This window comes from Atractosteus spatula, chromosome 6 (genome assembly GCF_055471065.1).
Source record: "Atractosteus spatula isolate fAtrSpa1 chromosome 6, fAtrSpa1.hap1, whole genome shotgun sequence".
Classification (NCBI taxonomy): domain Eukaryota; kingdom Metazoa; phylum Chordata; class Actinopteri; order Semionotiformes; family Lepisosteidae; genus Atractosteus; species Atractosteus spatula.
Genome location: NC_142711.1, coordinates 59648757 through 59670374, shown reverse-complemented (window position 1 = coordinate 59670374; position 21618 = coordinate 59648757). Strand labels below are relative to the sequence as shown.

The 21618-nt window shown below is 37.6% G+C and overlaps 1 protein-coding gene and 1 long non-coding RNA gene across 2 annotated transcripts; one reads left to right on the top strand and one right to left on the bottom strand.

The window, feature by feature from the left end:
- Positions 1–1228: 1228 nt before the first annotated feature.
- Positions 1229–4290, bottom strand: neurod6a (neuronal differentiation 6a). The gene has a single exon (XM_088918766.1). It carries the CDS (start codon positions 4288–4290, stop codon positions 3277–3279), a length of 1014 nt encoding a protein of 337 aa, XP_088774892.1. The 3' UTR covers positions 1229–3276.
- An 8879-nt stretch (positions 4291–13169) lies between these two features.
- On the top strand, positions 13170–20767 carry LOC148833102 (uncharacterized). Its single transcript, XR_016091245.1, has 2 exons — positions 13170–19705; positions 20048–20767. It is a non-coding gene; the product is annotated as an uncharacterized LOC148833102 (long non-coding RNA).
- The last annotated feature ends 851 nt before the right edge of the window (positions 20768–21618 follow it).

Genomic DNA, 21618 nt, shown 5'->3' with positions numbered 1-21618 from the left:
CACAGTCCTCTCTTTTCCTCGTTACCTAGCGAGAGTGACACTTCAACAGCTTGCACAATATAAAATTACTAATGATTGCAGTGAAAGTACAGTGCAAGTCCAAAATAAAGTGTTAGTATTATTACTATGAGTATTATTAACCGTATCTGTTTAATTCTGATAGGTTAACCTTTATTTAAATATATAATAGTAGATAGATTTTTTCAGTACTTTGATTGTTGCAACTAAGTTGAAAAAACATGCATAGAACCCTTTAAATATTTAAATAACAGTTGCAGCAGTCTCAACCCTCTTTCCTTACCACCCAAAAAGTTTCGCTTTTGTTAGTCCGACTAGACTTAAATACTGTATCCGCGTTTGTGATTAATAAGAGTTCTCCAACTAAATATTTAATCGATAGTAATGTTATTCAATTCCAATTAAATATTGCTTTCCATTTAATAAATCACCCCTAGTACTAAATCGTGTGTCTGCGCCTATGGTTAAGAAGTTAGACAGTTGAAGACTATTTTCTCCCCTACATTGCCAAAAGTTAACGCCAGAAGTTTTATTTTACTCTTTCTCGTCTTCTGCCTTTCCTCCACTTTCTTCATCTTCTTCTACTCTAAACTGAGCAACATAAAATCTTAACACACCAGTAACCAACATTTTAGGGACAGAGTGTTCGGCATTTGAGTCGCGTGTTATTTCAGACCTTTTTAAGGGACAAACAGCAACTGAAACTTCAACTGTAACATTTGATTTTTCAAACAAGTTTTTCAAGTACTGATCTTAAAATATATAAGTATTCCAGTTACACTTTTATTTTATTGAAAATGTGGTTATTCTGTCTGAATAACTGAATATTTCATATCAGTTCTTGACTATTTCTGAAACTTTTCGCCCTCAAGATTACGCACTCTTTCTGAAGTTACAGTAGGTAACTTCAGCCTAGTATGACTAGGCTACTGCTATGGTGACAAATTCAATGTTATTTTATATCGCTTTGCAATTAAAAACAAGGCGAGACAGAAGCAAAGCTCACGAGGAAAAAAAGCAAGATGAAGCAAAACTAAATTCCAATGACAAAAACTCTCTCATAATATTTGCTATTTAGACGTCACCGTAACACCACAGAAACAGGATAATTAGCAAACCTTCACTGAATAATCTAAAAAGGGGGTGTAAAATTAATCAGTGTTAGTGAAAAGAAAATGTAATAAAATAATAAAGCATTTAGCGTAAACGATAGTTTTATTTATTTTTTATTTATCTTACAATACAAAAACAACTTAATTGTTGGATACAAATGTGCAGGATAAAAGTTTAGTGCATTACGATTTGTTTTCCTCATCCAAACGTTTGTCATAAAAGAGATCAATGAGAAAAATAAAATATTGTACAAAGCCACAATTCAAAACATCCATGCCATTGCATAACGTATACGTGCCAAATAGTTCCTTTTAAATTAAGGCAAGGGAATATTACCGTATTAAATTATAAGACACTTAGTACAGTCTTGAGTCCCTTCGACGAAATTCTACAGGTTTCATTTTCTAAGATTTACACATAGGTTTGGAAACATTTTTTTTTTAAAACAGACTACAAACAAGACCCCAACGTAAGAATACATTTACGGTACAATATGGGAAGGACCAAAATAAAAGAATAAAGGATAATAAACACATTAATATTGCATATCGAAATTGCTACGAAGCTTTACATTGTAAACGAATTGTATTATTTACATGTAAACTATAACCTTCAGTAGCTGAAATGTTTTCACATCTAAAATCGTGTCAAGATACTGATGAAACTTCATGTGGATGTCCATCATTTCAAAGTAATGACGTCACTGCATGTGCGAACGTTTACCCTTCAGGAAAACATACATGTACAGTTCTATACAGTAACAATCCTATTTTTATCTTACAAATATTATCCTTTTTCCTGAAGACTTGCAGCTTTTTATAGCACCGTCAGATACAGTATATTAGCTGGAACATATCGTTTATTTTTTCCTTCAGCATCCTATAACCTGTAATAAAATATTTGATCAAAAAACATCTCATTTCAGCTGCGCTACAAACTGCATTTATGTACCACGAAACATTTATTTTTAATACCACAAAGATTTTAAAGAACGTCTTGCCGCCTTGCCTTTATGAACTTCTTTCATATCCATAAACCCTTAAAACGCATGGCTGTTTTCACTCGATATACAATGTCTTGTTATGATACACTAAAAAATGTACACATGTAAAATTACGATGACCTTTCATATCCAGTTTTCAGGAAAATTATATATATATAGCTTACAGTATATGTATGTTTTAAAATGCCCCAGGTACCATCTGCTTCGTTGGGTTTAATGATATATACCCTAGACTCCTCATCATAAAATAAATATTTGTTTCATAAGATAAAAAGCAACTGCTTAAGATTCCGAGCTATAAAATACTGGTAACGGAATTAGGTTGGGTTTCTGGTACGAGCGTCAAACAAGAACAGGATCGTGTATTTAATGGATTTTAGACTGTATTAATATTCAGTTTTAATTAATAGGATCAGCTCCGAAAGGGGTGTTCTTTGTTGCATAGTTCAGATTTCCTTTTATTGCTTGGTAATCAACCGTTCTTCACACAACATATTGATTAAAAAAAAGATGAGAAGCGAAGAATGACACTTGTTTCTAAAATGTTTGTAACTCTACGTTGGATGTTTCTGAATTACAAGGTACTGTAAATCATATTCACTTAACCTGAAAGAATGTGTCTTACAATCTTAACAACTGCACTGAGTCGAAACGGACGCTTTAAAGTTAATGACGCATTAACAATTTCTCAAAGTCTTGATTTCGAACAAATTCAAATATATAAACGAATTTTCTGGGGAGTATATTACATTGAAAAAGTAGGATCCATGTGCATACATCATGTAGTTCAGCGAAAGCTTCACATACAATATATTTCCCCACAGAACAAAGATGTTCATAATGGTAAAACAATACTATACAGTACTTCCACAACGATTTGGGAACAGTTTTGAATAAACTGCGTCGTGGACTGTTAGCAGGTGCAGATAAATGCTTTATCGGTAGACAAACTGACTCCCTAACATTAAAAAAAAATAACATTCAAAGCAGAAACAATCATCATCTGGAATTCAACCAATACCCAAATACTTAAGAAGAACAGAATGCCGTGTACATTTTAAATAATAGATGTGTCGAGCAGTAAAATCTGTTTTCCCGTTAATTAGCTGGCAATGGGGATGACCACCACTTAGTTTACCTCATTAATTATGGAAAGCCGCATTTAATTCGTCCTGCATTGCATAGGACTGGCTGCGCAGATGTAAATCGTAAGGGAAATTTCTGTCTGAGGACACCCTAAACATCGAATTCTGCCCAAGAGAACTTCTCGCTGGCACCGCGCAGTAATGCATACCATAGTGGCAGTTCTTACCATACTCAGCTGTGTCTTCGTGCTTAAGGGAAAATATCCCATTAAAGTTAATTGGAGGGCTTAGGGGACCTTCAAATTGTGGGCTTATACACTCGGGGGAAGTCCTTTCATAAAAGGACTCGTAGGTACTGCAATAGCCGTACGGTCTAAAGGGCTTGGCGCTGTCCACTGTACCGCTACCATGCCCCGTGGGCGTGCCAAGCTCGGGGCTCTGATAAGGTGGGAACACGCTGTCATATGGAGACCTGCCAGAGTGAGATGCCTCCCCGTTGTGATCTGTGAGGAAATTTCTGGCATTGAGCTGCAGACACCCTGCCACTAAATTAGTGGTTGGCTGCGACAGTCCTTTGCACAGGGTTTGCACGAAGGCGAGCAGGTCGGGTCTTTTCCCAGCGCTGAGGATTTCCGACAGAGCCCAGATGTAGTTCTTCGCCAGGCGCAGAGTCTCTATTTTGGACAGCTTCTGGGTTTTGGAGTAACAGGGCACTACCTTCCGCAGGCTGTCCAGGGCGTCGTTCAGACCGTGCATTCGGCTCCGCTCCCTCGCGTTCGCCTCCTGCCGCCGCAGTTTCACCCTCTCGACCCTCTGCTGGGTCATCTTCTTTTTCCGCGGACCTCTCCTCCGTGGCAGCCCGTTCTCGTCGCGGTCCTCCTCCCTCTCGTCTTCATCCTTCTCCGACTCTTCCTCGTCGGTCTTCTTGAGCTCCGGGGTTGACGGTCTCTCGACTCGGAGGCAGGTGTCGTTCTTCCGGCTCTTGGCCTCCGCCACGCATTCTCGGGGAAAGTTGGAGCCGAACTGAGGATCGGCCATCATGGCAGGTTCTTCAAAAGGTAAGGTCAGCATTGTCCTCGAATAAAAAAAATAAATAAAAACACAGAGTCAACACCGCTGTTTTCTGTCTCTTTACAGTTCGGACAGATGTAGCTGTGTAGCTGTTAAGGTGTTTTCTGAGGTTTTAACACACTGATCAGCTGACAGCTCTCTGTTTCCCGAAGACTGTCACGCATTGCTTGAAAATCAATCAAATGAAAATTAGAGTTCTCGAAGAAGTATGCATGCAGATAATTTTCTGAGCGCTTTTAGACTCTATTTAAAAGAATGTCAGACTTTTCTCTGCGCATTTAAGCTAAGTACTGTGCGTTCACAGTGTACGGATACAAGGAACGATAAAGCGATTATTATTATCATTAGTTGACAACTAACTGACAAGAACACAGCTACAACGCGAACGTGTCGCATTGTTAAATACCAATATTTATCAAGCATGACAATACTTGCGTTAATAATCCTCACAACCACAGGACTTTTTTCTTACCTTGATTTTGGTTCAGCATTCAGTTTTCATTTTTTTTTCCAGCTCCCTTTGAATTATAGCACCATCACACACACACACACCCCCCCTCTCCTATTTTTTTTTTGTGCAACAGAAATCTCAGTCGGCTTTTTCTTGATCTCTGCCTCTTTCTCTCTTCCTCTTTCTCTCTTTGAGAAATGACAGCGATGCCAACCTCCAGAGCTGGTACCCATGCCATCTGCCGCTGACGTCACGTGGCGGCGGCCGTCACGTGGCCGTGTCTCAGGGGACATCCATTCCACAGTGATCATCTGGCATCCCCATAACTGGGCACTAGGCAGCTTTAATTTACCGTCAAAAAATCAGACTAAAGAAAGATTAATACTAACATCACCAGGCGAATCTCCTGAGATCGCTAATAGGAGACAAGGTTTTCGTTTTATAAAGAGAGCCATATGAGCTTTTCCAACATTTAAGCCCCAGATCAAACTTAATAATTGTCTCGGTTGGGCCACGGCACGAGTGACGACGATCCTTTATTGATTTATTATGATTTTTTTTTTCGTCGGGAAAATAAACCGCGTTTTCAGATTTCACAGGCCGCGGTCTCTATGCGAAGCAATTAGCCAATTTAGCAGAACAGTCTCTCTGAACAGGGCACTTTGGACAAGGGCTTGGGTGGTGTAGGAGAATGTAACTTTTAACGAATTAAAACAGTTTAAATGAATGAATTAACAGAGAACTGACTGCTGTACCTCACAGAAGTAGTAAATGGCTTAGATTTTTGCTTTGTGTAATTAATATTAAGGAGGTAGCTATATTCATGATTAGCATTTACCAGTGATATAAATATACTGGCAAAGTCTCTTTGGAAATCTGCTTAAGAGATCTATTTTTCTGTGTTGTATATGGCTTTAGATTTTCAGCTTGTTTTTAAATTTAAGAGCGTTTTCTACGTGTGAACTTTGAAAATGTCTTCCAATGAGGTCTTAGTTCATTAGTTGTTTCATTTTCTGTATTTAAGATGTATTTCCTTTACTTGATTGTACAGAACATACAACATTACTTAACATCCATTCTGTTGGACCTTTAATTTTCACTCTGCTTATACAGTAGCACTTGCAATTACAAAATGAACACAACAAACATCACAACACATATTGATGAGCAATAGCCCATGATGTTTCTTTTGCAATGTATTTTGTGAACCTTTTATTTTTCCTCAGGAATTTTACGTCACTTCTTTCTTTTTCTTTGTCAGCCTTGAGAGTAGTAGGTGGTGCAGAGCCATTTCATACTGTGTGATGAGGCTGTGTCATTTCACAGCCAGTTGTACTTAATGAAGGGTTTGTAATTGAGGCAAGGTGAACCTGCGTTATAAATACCTCGGTTAAGCTGAGGTGTAACCGTTGACTGATTTTATGTTCACCGAAAATCAGCTTAACATATTATGTGTAAACCTCATACACATGTACACTTACTTGCACACTGTGCATTATTATTTACTTTGCTGAAAATTTATGATTCATGAGATCATTGCAGAGTAAAAAGGCCCTACAGCAGAGAGTTAAAGAAACAATGTCTTTCTAAGGATCACTGTAATTAAACCAATAACAGAGCATATGAGCAGTTAGAAACCAGAGGGAGCCATTCCTCCCATTTGGCCTGTTTGGCATTTATGAGCTAATTGATCCGAAGATCTCATCCAGCCATTTCTCGAAGGAAGTCAGCCAACAACATGGTGGGACTGCTTGTTCCACAGTCTCACGTCGCTCTGGGTGAAAATGTGCTTGCTGTTCTCGGTTGTAAACGCGTTTTCATGTAGTTCCCGCTTGCGTCCTCTGGTTTGTGTTTTACTGCTCATTCTGAAGATGTCTGCTGAGCTGAGTTTGTCAGTGCCCTTGAACAGTGCTGGGTTTCCCATTAGGCACTGCAGGCACAGTGCCTTGGGCCTATGAACTTTTTAGGGCCTATGAAGGAGGGAAGCACTAGTGACTAACGAAAAACAAACTGAAACATGCTTGTGATTGACTCTAGGTGCTCCAAATCAATAATCATACACTATCTAGCGGCTGTTCTAGAAACTAGAGTTATTGAAGTGATGGTCGCTTGACTCGCTCCATCAATCACGTGGTTTAGCATTAGAATAGTTTAAAGTGCATTTACCTGTCTTTTTGCGCATTTTGGAGTGAAAGTGCCTAGGGCCTACGAACACCAAAATCCGGCCCTGCCCTTGGGGATTTTGAATATTGTACTTGTGTCAGGTCCTCTCATAACCTTCTCTGTTCAAGACTAAAAAGGTTCAGTTCCTTCAGCCTGTCATTGAAGGGTATTCCCTCAAGTCTGTTTTTTATTCACTGGACTCATTTCAGCACTATCTTTTCATGGTGTGCACAATTGTAACTCAACATTCTAAATTATGCCTTATTAGTGTTATACAATTTTAACATGACGTCACCCGATTTAAATTCTACATTTTTAACTATGAATGGTAACATTTTGTTTACTGTACCTTTTTTATTGTTTCTCTAGATTATCTAGAAGATGTAAATGATGTCATCAAAACCACCTAAGCCTCTTCTCCTTTATTAATATGATAATAAATATGAATTTGAAAGGGCAGTGGTCCTAGTAAAGACCCTTGCGGTACTCATTTTCTACATTAGCCATTTCTGTTTCATTATCTAGAAGTTTTCCATAATTGTCTCAGATAGATAGTCTATAACAGAGCATTTATCATTAAAAGCTGACTTCAAAAGTGCTATCAACAACATTTTCACAACAACCCAAACTTTCAGATTTAATTGTTGGTGTCAGTAAACAAGTACACATTCCTACCAACTGCACTAACAGTGATGAATGAGGAATGCAATATGTTTTTCGCTGTCTTGGGCTTCACGTAATTTTAAGAAGTGATTATAAATTCTTTGAACAATGGTGTTGGGTTATATGAAAATAAAAATGTTTAAATTTTTAAAATTAAATTTTTTAATGTATTTAAGCAGATAAATCCCACTCGAATAAGGATACTGTGTAAAAAATGTTATATACTTTACCTTTATGGTACGCCAGTTCAAACAACCTACTATGTGTCAAGGTTATGAAAATAATATCTTACCATTGTACTTAAGGGTGCCAGACTGCTCTATAAACATTTTTTTTTTCCTTGTGAGGCAATATTTGGTACAAACACTGACAGAAAATATTCATTTAAAGTCAACTGAGGATTTTATTGATACTCTGCACTAATAAAAGAAACTATAGATGTGCACATGCCCTTCATAATGAGTTTCCTTTCTTTTCAAAGATAAGCCACAAACCTGTGAGATATCACATCCTGCAGAGCAGGGGACAAGGTACGCCCGTGCCTCTAACAGGCCTGACGAGGAAGATAGCCCCTTTCTCTTCCTCTTTTGTTTCTTAACAAAGATGAGTAAGACAGGTAAGACAACACTCACCCCTTCAAAGGGTTCATCTGCGCTCTGTGCCTCTCTACGGTCAGTCAAATGTACCTGTACCAGGGGTTCTTACTGAAACTATGTACTTTTACATTTTGACAGCTTACAGCTGCAATGTTCTTGGGAACGGATCAGTTTCAACATCTGCTCCCACCCGGTACTTATTTTTGTTTGTACTAGAGTTTGAAACATCACTTTCTGCTTTGCATGGTTCAGAGTTTCTTAAAAAAACCAAATCAACAAAGAATTGCATATGATATCTTGCAATACAACCCAGCACCTCACACTCCAAAGCATTTCAGATGGGTTTTCCTTATGGTATTAGAATTTTGCTAAAACTTTGGAATTAGCATTGCCATGGGACCTTTAATGAAGTCAAGTCTTTAGTTTTATGTCTCATCTGAAGGATGGCCTCTCTTAAACACAGGCTTCCGCACTGGCGAAATGGTTTGGAAATTGTACAACAGAGGTAAGAGTGTCACCTAGAGGTCCTTTAACAGAAATTGAAGCAGTAACCTTCTTTGGACTGGCTAGGCCCAGATTCTGAGATCTGATCAGGTTACTAAGAGCTAATGCTACTATATATAAGAGAAGACCTTCTGCTTTCTGGAACTGTCAGTGAGGACAAGGACATTTTTCGTTTATTTAATCTGTGTTTTGCCTTCTTAATCCACTCTTGCCTGTGTAGTCTTGTTGCCTGCACTGCCCTCTTTTATTCCTTCCTCTTTTATTCCTTTATTCCTATTTTTTTATCAGGTTTAAAGAAGATTCATCAAAAAGAATAAAGAGAGAGGAAATGTCATACAGCTGTGCGCTAAGCTGCAAAATTGGCTCTTACTTGCTTTTACTAGCAGTGTCTGTATCAGCTGCTGCTCTGCACCTGTAGAGCCATATGACCCCTCTCTGTACTTCTGCACTCCTCAAAATCTTCTGTGCACGGCTGTGCCCCCAGGTGCCCATCTTTAAGAGTCCCGTGCCTGCATGAATAGCGCTGTCTCCTCACTCCCCTGCATGGACCAGTCTCCATGCACTGCCCACTTCTTTTCTGTTCCTTCAGCTTCTTGGTGCTCTGTATATTCTCATTCACTGGTTCCTGTGAAACAAGGTAGGCTGTCCGGTGATCTTTCTTTGACTCAAGATCTACAGTATCTGGCTGTCTGCACTGACACATTCCAGACTCCTTGTTTAGTATCTGGTTTACTCCTCTCCAAAATAGAGGGTCTTGGGTAGCAGAAAGGGGCATTATCCCAGTTTCCTGACCAGGACAGCACTAGCCCAGGTACAGCAAAGTCCAAATCCAGTAGGATTTTTAGGTAACCATGAAAGCATTTATTTCTTAAGATCTGGAGCAGCAGAGCTGTGATTATTTAAGCAGGCAATTTGTCAAACACCATAATAAATTACACCTGCCCTGAAGGACCAGTATTCACTTAATTGAATAAATGAATTGCTTTAATGATGAATATATATTTTTTATTTTAATATTGTATTTAATATTATATACACATCCAACTGTTTAAGACATCATGGCAGTAACTCCTGTACTGCAGTGGGTGAATGAAGCCCTGCAGACATGCTGCTCTGACCCCCTGCTGTCAGAGCCATTCATCTCCCTGACAAACCACAAGACCCACGGTGCCTTCCTTACAGGAGACCTGGCAACAGCCCGTAAGGTTTACTGGTCTGGGGATCTCAGAAAAAAAAATCCAGGCTGGGAACAACACATTCTCTAGCAGCTCAGCAGTTTCTCACTTCCAGAGGCTTGCAGAGTGTCATCAGATTGCAGAGTGGTCCACTGATGTTGCAGTGGAGCAATGTCTACTGTCTCTCATGTTAATGAAAATTTGCATGATCTGAAAAACTGTGACTAATTCATGTCAACCTCTGTAAGAGTTATGGAAATTTCTGAACTGCTGAAGAATATGTCTGATGTGTCATGCAATTTTTTTTGTAACCTGGATGTTTTTTTTTTTAAATAAAAGCAGTAGCTACGTTTGGGTGTAAAAGACAAATACATTTATATAAATAACTCATGAAAACTGACAAAAAAATCATTTTTTTCTGAATACATATTTTCATACAGTTGATACAATATAGATCTTTCTGTTTTGGAATAATATTTAGTTGTTTTATGAAAGCCATAATAAAGGAATGTAATATACAGAAAGCATTTCAAACTCCAGGGATTAACCACATAATATTTATACTGTACTGTGCTTAAATACCTGCTGCAGTGGATGCATGAATAAGAGAGTATACTGAATTTACACCCACCCATTTTCTATCAATATAATATATAATTCAGGGTCATGGAAGAACCAGAGCCTGTTCTGGCAAGCAACAGGCTCAAGGCAGGATACACTCTGGATGGGACGCTAGTACTGTACATCACAGGGAGGACACACAGACACAAACACGCACACACTCACACCAGGGCCAGTTTTTCCAGAACCCAATTAACCTGTCAGTATTTCTTTGGACTATCTAAAGAAAACCCATGCAAACATAGGGCAAACATTCAAACTCCATGCAGAGAGCACCCCAGGTCCATAGTAGTGGTTGTTTGGCCTTGAAAGTAGTTTTATTATCCCCTTTGATGGCAATAGAAAATGACAAAACTCTTAGATTTCATGGAGAATAGCAATGTACTCAATAGTAATAATAGAAATGTATTGAATTTTCATATTTTGTATTTAGTATTCATTAGTATTTTAGTAGTAATTAGTATGGCATTATTTTTATAAAATAATAAAATGTTAAGTTTTATACAAATATTAAGAACATAAAATGTTAATTTCTGAAATGTGTGGGCATACAAAATAGTTTTATTTTTTGGTGAAAGAAATGATAGTCCCATCAATCGGTACGGTCTATTGTAAATATTACTGTAGACGTCTGTTTTCTAAGGCCACAGTAATCATCATCAAGCATGCAAAATAAACAGAACAGTCATTCCTTTAATTTTTTTTCTTTTTCATCCTGAACGATTCTGAAGTGCTTCCCATATCTGATGGGACTCACTTCATACACCACTCAAGATCTGAAGCACAGCAACCATTGTGCATCGACAGCTCCACTACACATGAGAAGTGAGATCTACTTCACCAAATGAGTTCTGAAATAAAATCTGAGGGATTTAAAATTAAGGGAGTCCTGACTGTGCAAAACTAGGGTGGTATTTAAACAGGACACTTGGGTTTCACCCTATTCTTTGGAACAGTGCCATAGGATCATAAAGAACTAGTCAATAATTTGGTGTAAGGTCTCATTTGAAGAATGACACCTCTTCACGGATTTGCTATTTATTTATTCATGTATACTTGACGGCTGTTTCTATATGTGTAACAAAAGTCTCAATTCATACAGTATATACAAAACAAAGTGGTGAATAAATAAAAAACAAGGTATTTGGCATTGAGTTCCCCCATATCTGCATTTAATTATCAGTAGTCTTACATGGTCTTCAATTGCAGACAGTAGTTTGCCGAGGGGTGCTAGTTTAGAGGAGTATTATGTGCTAAATAATATGTGTGTATTCAATGGTTTTGTATGATGCCAAACTTTCTGATCCACACGCAGCTCTGAAATGCTGCTGTAACTGTTGGCCGCATATTGATTGGCACTTCATTTTTTTTAAGGAACACTATTTTTTCCTCTTTCAAGCGACCAAACCATAAAGGGAGCAAACTACTTGCCTGTGCTTTAACCACTGGTTGCGTCACAAGTGCTCCCCACTCTTTTGGGGGCAGAGTCTTTTTGTTTTGGGAAAATAATATCGTGCAACAAGCTTCCAGCATTTTAATCAGGATCAGGATTGTTTTTGACAAAAAATATTAGGGAAATACTAAGCCGTACAATTAATCTAACACGGTGAAAAACACCCAGAGATATGTGTGTTGGCACGTAAATGGGAAGGGCAGGGGAATCTGGCTTAGTCAATATATATTTGATCATTTATCGAGGGGCTAAAAAATACTGTACACATACTGTACATAGAAATGCATGTAAAGCTTACATATGTCTATTGAAGGCAAGATTCTATCCCACTAATCCTCGCTAAGCCTTGTTGAAATAATGATCTCAATAGAGACGGCTGCACTTTGTCAAACAAAGAAAAGTTGTGCACATGCGCTGAGAGCCTGCCCCTTCTTGCCTCATCTGGCAGCATGCTTTCCGGTCCAGCAGACACTAACATCTGATGAGTCAAACTTCCCATTTCAGACTAATCAGTTGACTGCACTAATTGCAAATGCAAATATGCAAATTTATATTAATTAATTACTCTGCTAATTAGTTCTCTGGTCTTTTCAGGTAATAAATCATTGTGCAGGAGAAAGGGAAAGAGACCCGTCCCATTTCGCTCCACATAAAATTTTAATACACAGGCTCAGAAATAACTTCAATCTGATCACGGTGCTTCCAGTGATGATTCCCCTGCAGGAAGGAATAATTGTAAAAGGGTTTTCACATCTACCACAAATGCCATTGACAAGGTGTCTGCAAGCAATTTAATTAGCACATTATCAACTTTTTTTTTTAAAGAAGCGAGTGATGCAATGTTGTAAATGAAGGCATGAATGTTCACACATTGAGCAGAACGTTTCCTCAGTGATCTCTCTCCATACTGAAAAAAGTTAAGCGAGCGCATTTCTTAGTGGGCCAGCTCACGCCAAAATGAATTTATACTCTTTTTTTGTGAGAATGCCCTGTTTAAGTAAAAATATCGACAGAAACTCAGTAACAAAACAAGACAGTAAATCAAACTACATGGTTTGCAGTTTATTAACATATTGTGAATGAATGGATTGAGGTACAGTGTTGATAATGTACTGATACATTGATTCTAGCTCATACATTATAGTCTGCCCTTCACATGAAGCAGATTTACATTTCAACATCTCTGTAAGCAGAGTTCACATTTTGAATGATGAAATTCCTAGGAAGTCTTGATTAATTTCATTAGTAACAACAGTGCAAGTTAAAAAGGAGGCCCATTGCCTGTCAGGAGTGCAGACAGACGGTACAGTACTGACTGGCTACATCCAGTATTATTAGCTGTAATTTTATTTTTTGTTGCAGCCCTTTAATTGCAGATAAGTGTCTGGAATATAGCACATAACTGTTTGTCATGAACTAATCTTGAAAATGTAAAAATGTGCCTTCATAAGCTTTTGACTAGACCATTAATTCCTAATTCTGGCATTAAATCCAAGACTGCAGTTGCAGCTTTTACTATAAAATTAAGATCACATCTGATTTGCATATACAATGTTTTGAAGAGGATTAATACATAATAATAATAATAAATTATATAAACCATAAAAACTGAATACTTGCAATTTTATTTAGCTCTTTGTAAATAAAATTTGAAAATGATCAGAAAAATAATTTCAATAGCTATAGATTCCTGAAAAGGTACTGTAAAACGTGTTGCCGGGCAAACGTGCACTGAAAAAGTGAAAAGCAAATTTTGTGTTTCAAGCATGGACAGTGTTATAGCTAAATGTGGTTTGAAAAGTTAGAACAATTGATGTTGAGACCTACTAAATTACTTTTTCTTTAGATCATATGGTTAATTTTAGACAACAAATACCTATCCTATTACTGCTACTGTTCTACTCAGCACTGTGAAGTTGGCCCCAGTACAAGCACACAAACACAGAGCTCTTCTGCTCTAACACTTTACTATTATCAATCTGTTTCATACTAGTATAGTACGTATGAATAAGAGGAAGTCACAGTGTAGTTATGTGATAATTCGGTCTGGAAAAAAAGTCTGTGTATTCATCAAACCGTCTAGGTAATTTCTAAGATGTCTACCCTAGAGGTTTTCGTGTTGTATGAAACTAGAAATGCAAATGAGATTAGCTATTTGATTGAACATTTGACTGATTTTGTATCGTATAACTTTGAGGAAGCAGAACAAAGGTACAGGAACTGGATAAGATTAAACCTCCCTCATTAGAAACTACCACTTTTTTTCCTGTTGCCAGACAGCAGCTCAAATGACAGAAATGCAGGCCAGCGACTATACCATACATTCTTAGAAATGCACAGTAGCTTATAATGTTAAAGACTGGAATGGAACTCAGGTTAAGGTACAAGGTACTGTGAAAGTGGCCAGGTAATGTACAGTAAGTCCTTACTGTATGTCATCAGGCACATTCCATAATAGTGAGAAATTCCTGGGACTAGACAAGGCATGTTGTTTGTCAAAGTGATTAGTCCTGTAGATCTGTTATTGCCCCCTGAAAGCTGGGAACTGCAGCTGTGCTGTTCTTTTTAATTAAATTACCCATATGCATGCATTTCAGGAGGATAAAGGGATCTAAATAAATGAACTAAAAGACTACCTTTTCGCAAATGTGAGTTGTGTCTTCACCAAATGTCATTTTAGCATGGCAGGACATTTTGTTATGTATTCACTCCAGGTTATGTAGATGCTAGAATTTAATGTCATTGTATGAACGTACACTGTTACACTGTTAGTTAGACTGCGAGTTTGGAACAACTGCTCTGTTTAAATATTTTACTTATCAAAATTCCCAACTGATGTAGTCAGTGAAAAGTAGCAGTATGGTTTTGTTCTTTAATTAATAATTTAAATTTAAAGGCGCAAGATTTGTACTATGAAGCAATATACAAAAATAACAACATTCCATAATTCCATAATTTAAAAAAAACAGTCAGCTGCTGAGAAGACTAAACCTTGTAAAAATGTTATCTAATGCTGTATGGAATATTACAAAAAGGGGTCAGGCTGGTCATTTTTTTCTTCTCCTGGGGATACAGCACATATGGGTTTCATTAGACCACTCTACAGCATTGGGATATACTGTACTGCTCAGCTGGATTGTATCTAACATTCTATTTGAGCAATACTGAAGGTACATCAGGAGAAGGAAACTGACATTATCAGGTATTTCCCTTTCTCTACATTAAAGCCCTATGACACATTTAGGTAGAAAGCCATACAGATATCTTTCAAGATTGGGATTCACTCAAATTTCTATTTGAAGGTCAAGGTTTAGGCTATCTTAGCATTCCACCACTAGTGGTACACCTGTAGTTTCTGTTTCATCCTTGAAACAATTCACGATTATCACTGCTACCCCCTTATTAGCAGTGGAGAGATGAAGACAATTTCCTCTGAAATTGCTCTCGTCTGGCCATCTGCTAATTATTCTCAATGTAACATAATGCAAACAGGAGGGACTTGTGAATGAGGTAAGATATAGGTTTCTCTAATATTACAGCAAGTTTGCAGGTGTCTGTGGAGGCACTTGATTCACTGTTGTGCAGCATACAGAGAACTTGTACCCCTCAAATGCATTTAAGCAATTTTTCCTCAGTCAGAGATACTTCATTTCCAGAGAAATGTGGTCCTGGTTTAACTAATGTTATAGTGCTATTATAACTAATGTTATAATGCTATATATATTTGAACTCCAGTTAAATACCTTGTTTGATCTACAGTACCTAGGTTCTGTGCTAAGATATTCTGCAGATAAATTTAAATATGATATAAATTTCACAAAACCTTTGTACAAAAATTTCCGGAGTAAAACAGTCTCCATGCTCGACATTCAACATTTCATAAGAATGATGTCACTTTCTTAGTAATTCTGAACCACAATGATAAATTTATGCTTTTCTCAGGCAAACAATTTTACCCACCCATAAATAAAACTGTGACCTTAAATGCAAACAATTTTTTTTTTATTGGCAGTTGGATTAATTAAAATCCATATTATGAAGATGACCTTTTAAAGAGATGTACACAATTAGAAAGCTTTTTTAAAAAAACTGAGGCAATAATGTCAATGTTATTTCAAGGGTAAAATGTTAGTTGTTAGCGATTCTGAACTGAAGGTGCACAAATTACACCTCAATTTCCCTATGGGATTAATAAAGTATTATCTATCTATCTTTTATTTGATATTGTGTCTGAATTGACAATGAATCAATGTTGATTCCTATTTTTTGCTATAACATGTTAGATGTTAATTTTCATAGTAGCCTCAGTGAATTCTGCTATATTTATAATTCATTTTCGCTGTTGAACTTCATGGTGAGAAAATAAATATTTTATTTTTCCTTGTAATTGTGGAAATTTCCAGGTACCGTGTTATAATTTTGATGTAGTTAAATCTTGATGTTTTCATAGCTACCCAGTTATTAGACATAAAGAATATATTTTTCCCCTAAAAATCAACACAACTGAACAAAAAAAAAGTTTTCAGAGTCACACAGGTTTGATCCCACATCACAAGTAGAATGAGACAATAAAAAACAACAATAAAATGCTTCCATGCCCTTCAGCTGTTCTTGCTACTCTTCACTGAGATCATGTTTAGTACACAGGGGCAAAGTGTTCCAACTGTATTATTATATACACTACATCTTTTTCCTGGTTTATACAGAAATGCTGAGGTCAATACTAGGATCCATCATCAATGCAGTGTAATTAAAATGGCATGTGGCCAGTAAAAAGAGCTACCTCTCTGTTTGCTAGGTTGACTGAGCATAAACACAGAACCTAGGTTCTGGGAAATTGAATTAAACCATGACAAATAGCGGGGCAAAATGATATTAAATTTTCATTATGCTATATTTAGAGTGTTGGCGATGACAGACAATTGAACGATGTGAATAAAACAAAACAGTGAAGTGATATACCCTCAGCAATTTACTACATGGTCGCGTGAAATATTCATATCATTTTAGCACAGTTTTCTTTTTTCCCTCCAGAAACGCATGATAATTATCACAGAAAAATATTAGAAAATAAATAAAAACGCAGTAACACAGGTACCCAGGTGTAAGACGATGGTTGTGCTAATGATATTTAAATATGGGAGCATGAATTATTTATATGTTTTTAAAAATGTATAATGTAAATTTGTTGGTGGATTGCATTTCAGCAGGGAGATGGTTATGCAGTGGGCACTGTTGCTTGAAATACTCTTTAGTGGGACTTTATTAAAGTACTTAAAAAAAACTAAATTCTCATTTGGGGACGTTGATTTTCATACCAGAAGGCATTTTTTTTTTTGCCTTGATCAAAAATACTGTAGTATTTTTAGCACTGCCTTTAGAGTACAGGCACCAGGTTGAAGCATTGAGATCAGGAGAAGGGTTACAAACGAGGAAGCCATTAGTTCTACACAGGCATTATGGTAGTTAGGTACCAGGGTATTGGCCTCAGCAAAACTGTTGGGTGGCCTGTTCTGTGCTCCCAAACCCCTTGGGTGAAGAAGTATTTCCTGTTCTTGGTTTTTTAATGCACTTCCACATATTTCCAGCTTAATTGTGGTTCACATTTCATTGTTCATTCTGAATGTTTCATCGTTGATTCTGAAATGTTAAATGTATATTATATATTTCTTATCAAGCAATCAAATGAATGCCAAAATAAACCCTTTACAGGCATTTGGCTCCACAGCTGAAACGTTGTGTTCTCTTTCAGCATAGAATAAACCTATTACTTGTTCCTTTGCAGCCTATGCATGCTGACGCAGTTACCCACCTGAACTAATGTAGTATTTGTACACTGTCCTGTCGAATTGTTAGAGAATGATGTGTAAAATAGCCCCACACTTGGCATGTCCCAAGCACTGCTGTGGGAGCAGTGTTTAGAGCTCTGCACTTGGAACTGGTGTGTTGTGGGTTCAAATACTAGTTTGGATGAAAATATTGTTGCATGCCCATGCGGAGTATTTCACTCAGATTGCTTCAGAAAAATAGACACTTATTTAAATGGGTACATTTGCAAGGTACTGTACTTTCAGTCAAATTGCCAGCCAGATAAATTAATAATGAAACAGAAGCTAAACGGCTGCCTTGCCTATCCAGGCTGACCCACTGGCTTCACTTCAGGAAGTGCTTAGCTGTGAACTATTGTTCGCTGAGAAGAACTCCCATAACCTCATTGGGTTTTGAAAAAAAGTGGCATAATGATTGTGTTGCAGCTGTGATAAGTGCTGGGGGCAGGTTGGCTCGCTGTTTGGAGGGGTTTTCTAAAACAATACTGACCAGTGAAACTGTGCTCAAATGTTACTGTTAACTATACTAGTACTTTAAATAGATCCCACCTTGCTTATAATAACAGACATACTGCACATCCATATAGTGCTTCATATTGGGCATTCAGTACCAGCCATTACTCAGAGTTTACCAATACTGGCAGCAGTATTTTTAAAAATGTACCTCTATGCTTTGAAGTATTAAAGTCAGGTAACTGGGCAACAGGGTATACTCTGGCTGTTGGGGTAGGATCATTATAATCTTGAAAACCAAACTCTTCATCTGCAAGCCAGCTTCCTGTGAGTCCTGTAAGATCTGTAATAATTTTTACTTTTCATTTTTCTGTATTTTTGTGAGGTATGTATTCTACAGTATCATACTATAGTAACTATAGTAAAAGGTGACAAAAGAGGACAATTCAGCCCATCTCCTGCAGGTAGTTTGGCTACTAGCTCCTAGCTGATTCAAACATCTCATCTCATTTGTTGAATACTTTATATTTATTGCCTACAATCTGTATTTTTTTAAAACATGTATATATTTAAAGTTCAATAATTGGTTTGAATATATGTTACCTTGGACAAAGACATCACCTAAATAAATTATTAATAATGATTACAATCTATTCCCCCCTCCACAGTCTTCCCTGATGGCAGCCTGTCAAGTTGGAGTGATTCACCGAAGAGGTTTTCATTAAATGTGTCATTTTTTCTGGTCCCTTTTTACGTACTAAGATCTCTTATTGGAATGTCACATCAACACTGAAAAGAACACAGAAAAGTAGAAGGAAGATCGGGTCTTTTCTCTACTGTTGCTGAATTGTGAATGTGGAGGACTGGAGTACTATTTGATGTTGCCAGGCGACAGGTGTTAGAGACCAGTTTCAGAGATCCCTCTAGATCCCCAGATCCAGAGGCTTCCCTTTTTAATCAACTCTCCCTGCCCACACTGAACTCGCTCAGTGATAAAGGAGCAATAACTTTCAATGTATTTAAGACAGGCACATAGCCGCAAAAAAAAAAAAAGATTGTGTCTGTAATTAGAGCTGGGTTCATTTAGCGTTTACAACTGAAAACAAAAAGCTCACATGAGATTTTTTTTCTAAATGAAGTCCTGTTATACATGAAAAGCACCCATAAGACATGAGAAAGTTTGAGGAAATTAGAATTTATTCTGTAAATACAATTGACAACGGAGGACGGCAACACTCTTGTGAGATGCAATTCAATAATGACTATAAAAATATTTCAAGAGAAGGGAAGCCTTTTAAAGAATAAGATCATCTCTAAGAGCTTATTTTTAACGACACTCTTGCTTTGTCTTGTGTTTCTGGGGATTTGGTTGTTGAGAATTGTGAACCTTTCAGGATGCCCTGCTCGCACAATCACCTGAAGGAGACTTCATTCTGAGGAGAGAGTGCAAGAGGAGCTGTGTGCTGCCCTACACCTTGTTTCTGTCAGTAATTGCTGCAGGATCAGCGGTGAGTTCTGTTCTCAGAGGTGTAAAGTTGGCAGCTGCTCTCAACTCCAGGGAGGCAACTGCTCAGCCAAACACCCCCTGCAGTGCTCAGTCAAGATGAGGAAATCTTGCCTCATCACTAGTTGGTTTCTATCCCAGTCACGCTGGCACCGCTCAGCGGCTTGTTGCTGCAGAATGGCTGCACACTGGAATAGAGTAGTTTGTTAGGCAAGTATTCATGAGAATCAGAAACTTCGGCTTGCATTAACTCGGAGTGGTTAGAGATGTTCCGTTACGACACTGTTTAATTATAATAATAATTGCCTACACTTAAATAGCACTTTTTCTGGACACTCCTTTACAGGTAATGGGGACTCCCCTCCACCACCACCAGTGTGCAGCCCCACCTGGAGGATGCGACGGCAGCCAGAGTGCGCCAGAACGCTCACCACACACCAGCTCTCAGTGGGGAGGAGATCAGAGTGATGAAGCCAATTCAGAGAGGGGGATTATTAGGAGACCATGATTAGAAAGGGCCAATGGGAAATTTGGCCAGGACACCGGGGGTTACACCCCTACTCTTTTCGAGAAATGCCCTGGGATTTTTAATGATCACAGAGAGTCAGGACCTCGGTTTTACATCTCATTCAAAGGATGGCGCCTGTTTACAGTATAGTGTCCCCGTCACTATACTGGGGCATTAAGACCCACATGGACCGCGGGGTGAGCGCCCCCTGCTGGCTGCACTAACACCTCTTCTAGCAGTAACCTCAGTTTTTCCCCAGGAGGTCTCCCATCCAGGTATTGAGCAGGCTCACACCCTCTTAGCTTCAGTGGGTTGTTCAGTTGTGAACTGCAGGCTGATATGGCTTCTGGCAATATAAAAGCTGCTTTTTTAATGGACATTTGTGTCATCGTGGGGGTCATTTTTTTTCTTTGTAAAATGCTTTTGAGGTCTCAAGGCCACCAACCTGTGTTACGTATTCTTTTTTCAGCCTGACAGGTGAACATCTGTCAAGATTTCTGGATAAGATATAACTGCAGTCTGTGACACATGGAAATAAAGTAAGAATGTTAAACTCAACATTTGTCTTTGCCATCTTTAATAAAAATCCATCTGGAAATCTAATTTTATGAACAATAAATCTAATAGATGCTAAATATTTTTTTTTCAGTTTCATATCATTTAATGTTTGTTTCTTTCAAGTTATTATTTTGCTTAATGATCAACCAAATACCTTTCTACCCTTTCATTTTTTTTTACACATTTCCATCAGTCCTAATTAGTAGTTATTATTACATCAATTATTGAATTAATAAAATTAGGAGTAGTGTGTTTTGCTAATTAATGAGACAATGAAACTGTTCTTCCACAGTGTTCAGTTCTTAATGAAATGTACGCCCACTGTGTAAGGTATAACTAGAGGAATTGACCTGACTTTCTTTGCAATATCTTATGATTTTGCCGAAGCCACTAAGACATACTAATCTAGATAATTTAATAACACAAACCCTGGCTAATTATAAAACATTTATTAATAATAAGAGCTAATTATGGCCATTCTGAAACTAATATTGAAACTTAACAATGACAGTGTAGCAGTAGTCACATCACTGTAAAAATATGCAGAAAAGGCTATTTCAAAATTATTCTTATCCATATTCAATGTATTTTTGGATAGATAATACTGAAAAGATATAAAGAATTGGATGCATAAAGCATCTTATATATTGAGAGATGATAAACATGCAACATATCAATTTAGTAGTCATGCTGCTACAACCCTTGTCCATGCAGATTACTACTGCACTTTTTTCAGTCAGCTCACGAGGTACTGAAGACAGGAGAGATTTTCATACTACAAGTCTGCAAGTGGAGCAATTCAATTGTTGGCTCAGCATTGATTTGCATACTGCAAAATAAAAGTCAATAAT

Coding starts and splice junctions, on each gene's coding strand:
- neurod6a (XM_088918766.1), bottom strand. CDS start 4,290: ATGCTGACCTTACCTTTTGAAGAACCTGCCATGATGGCCGATCCTCAG.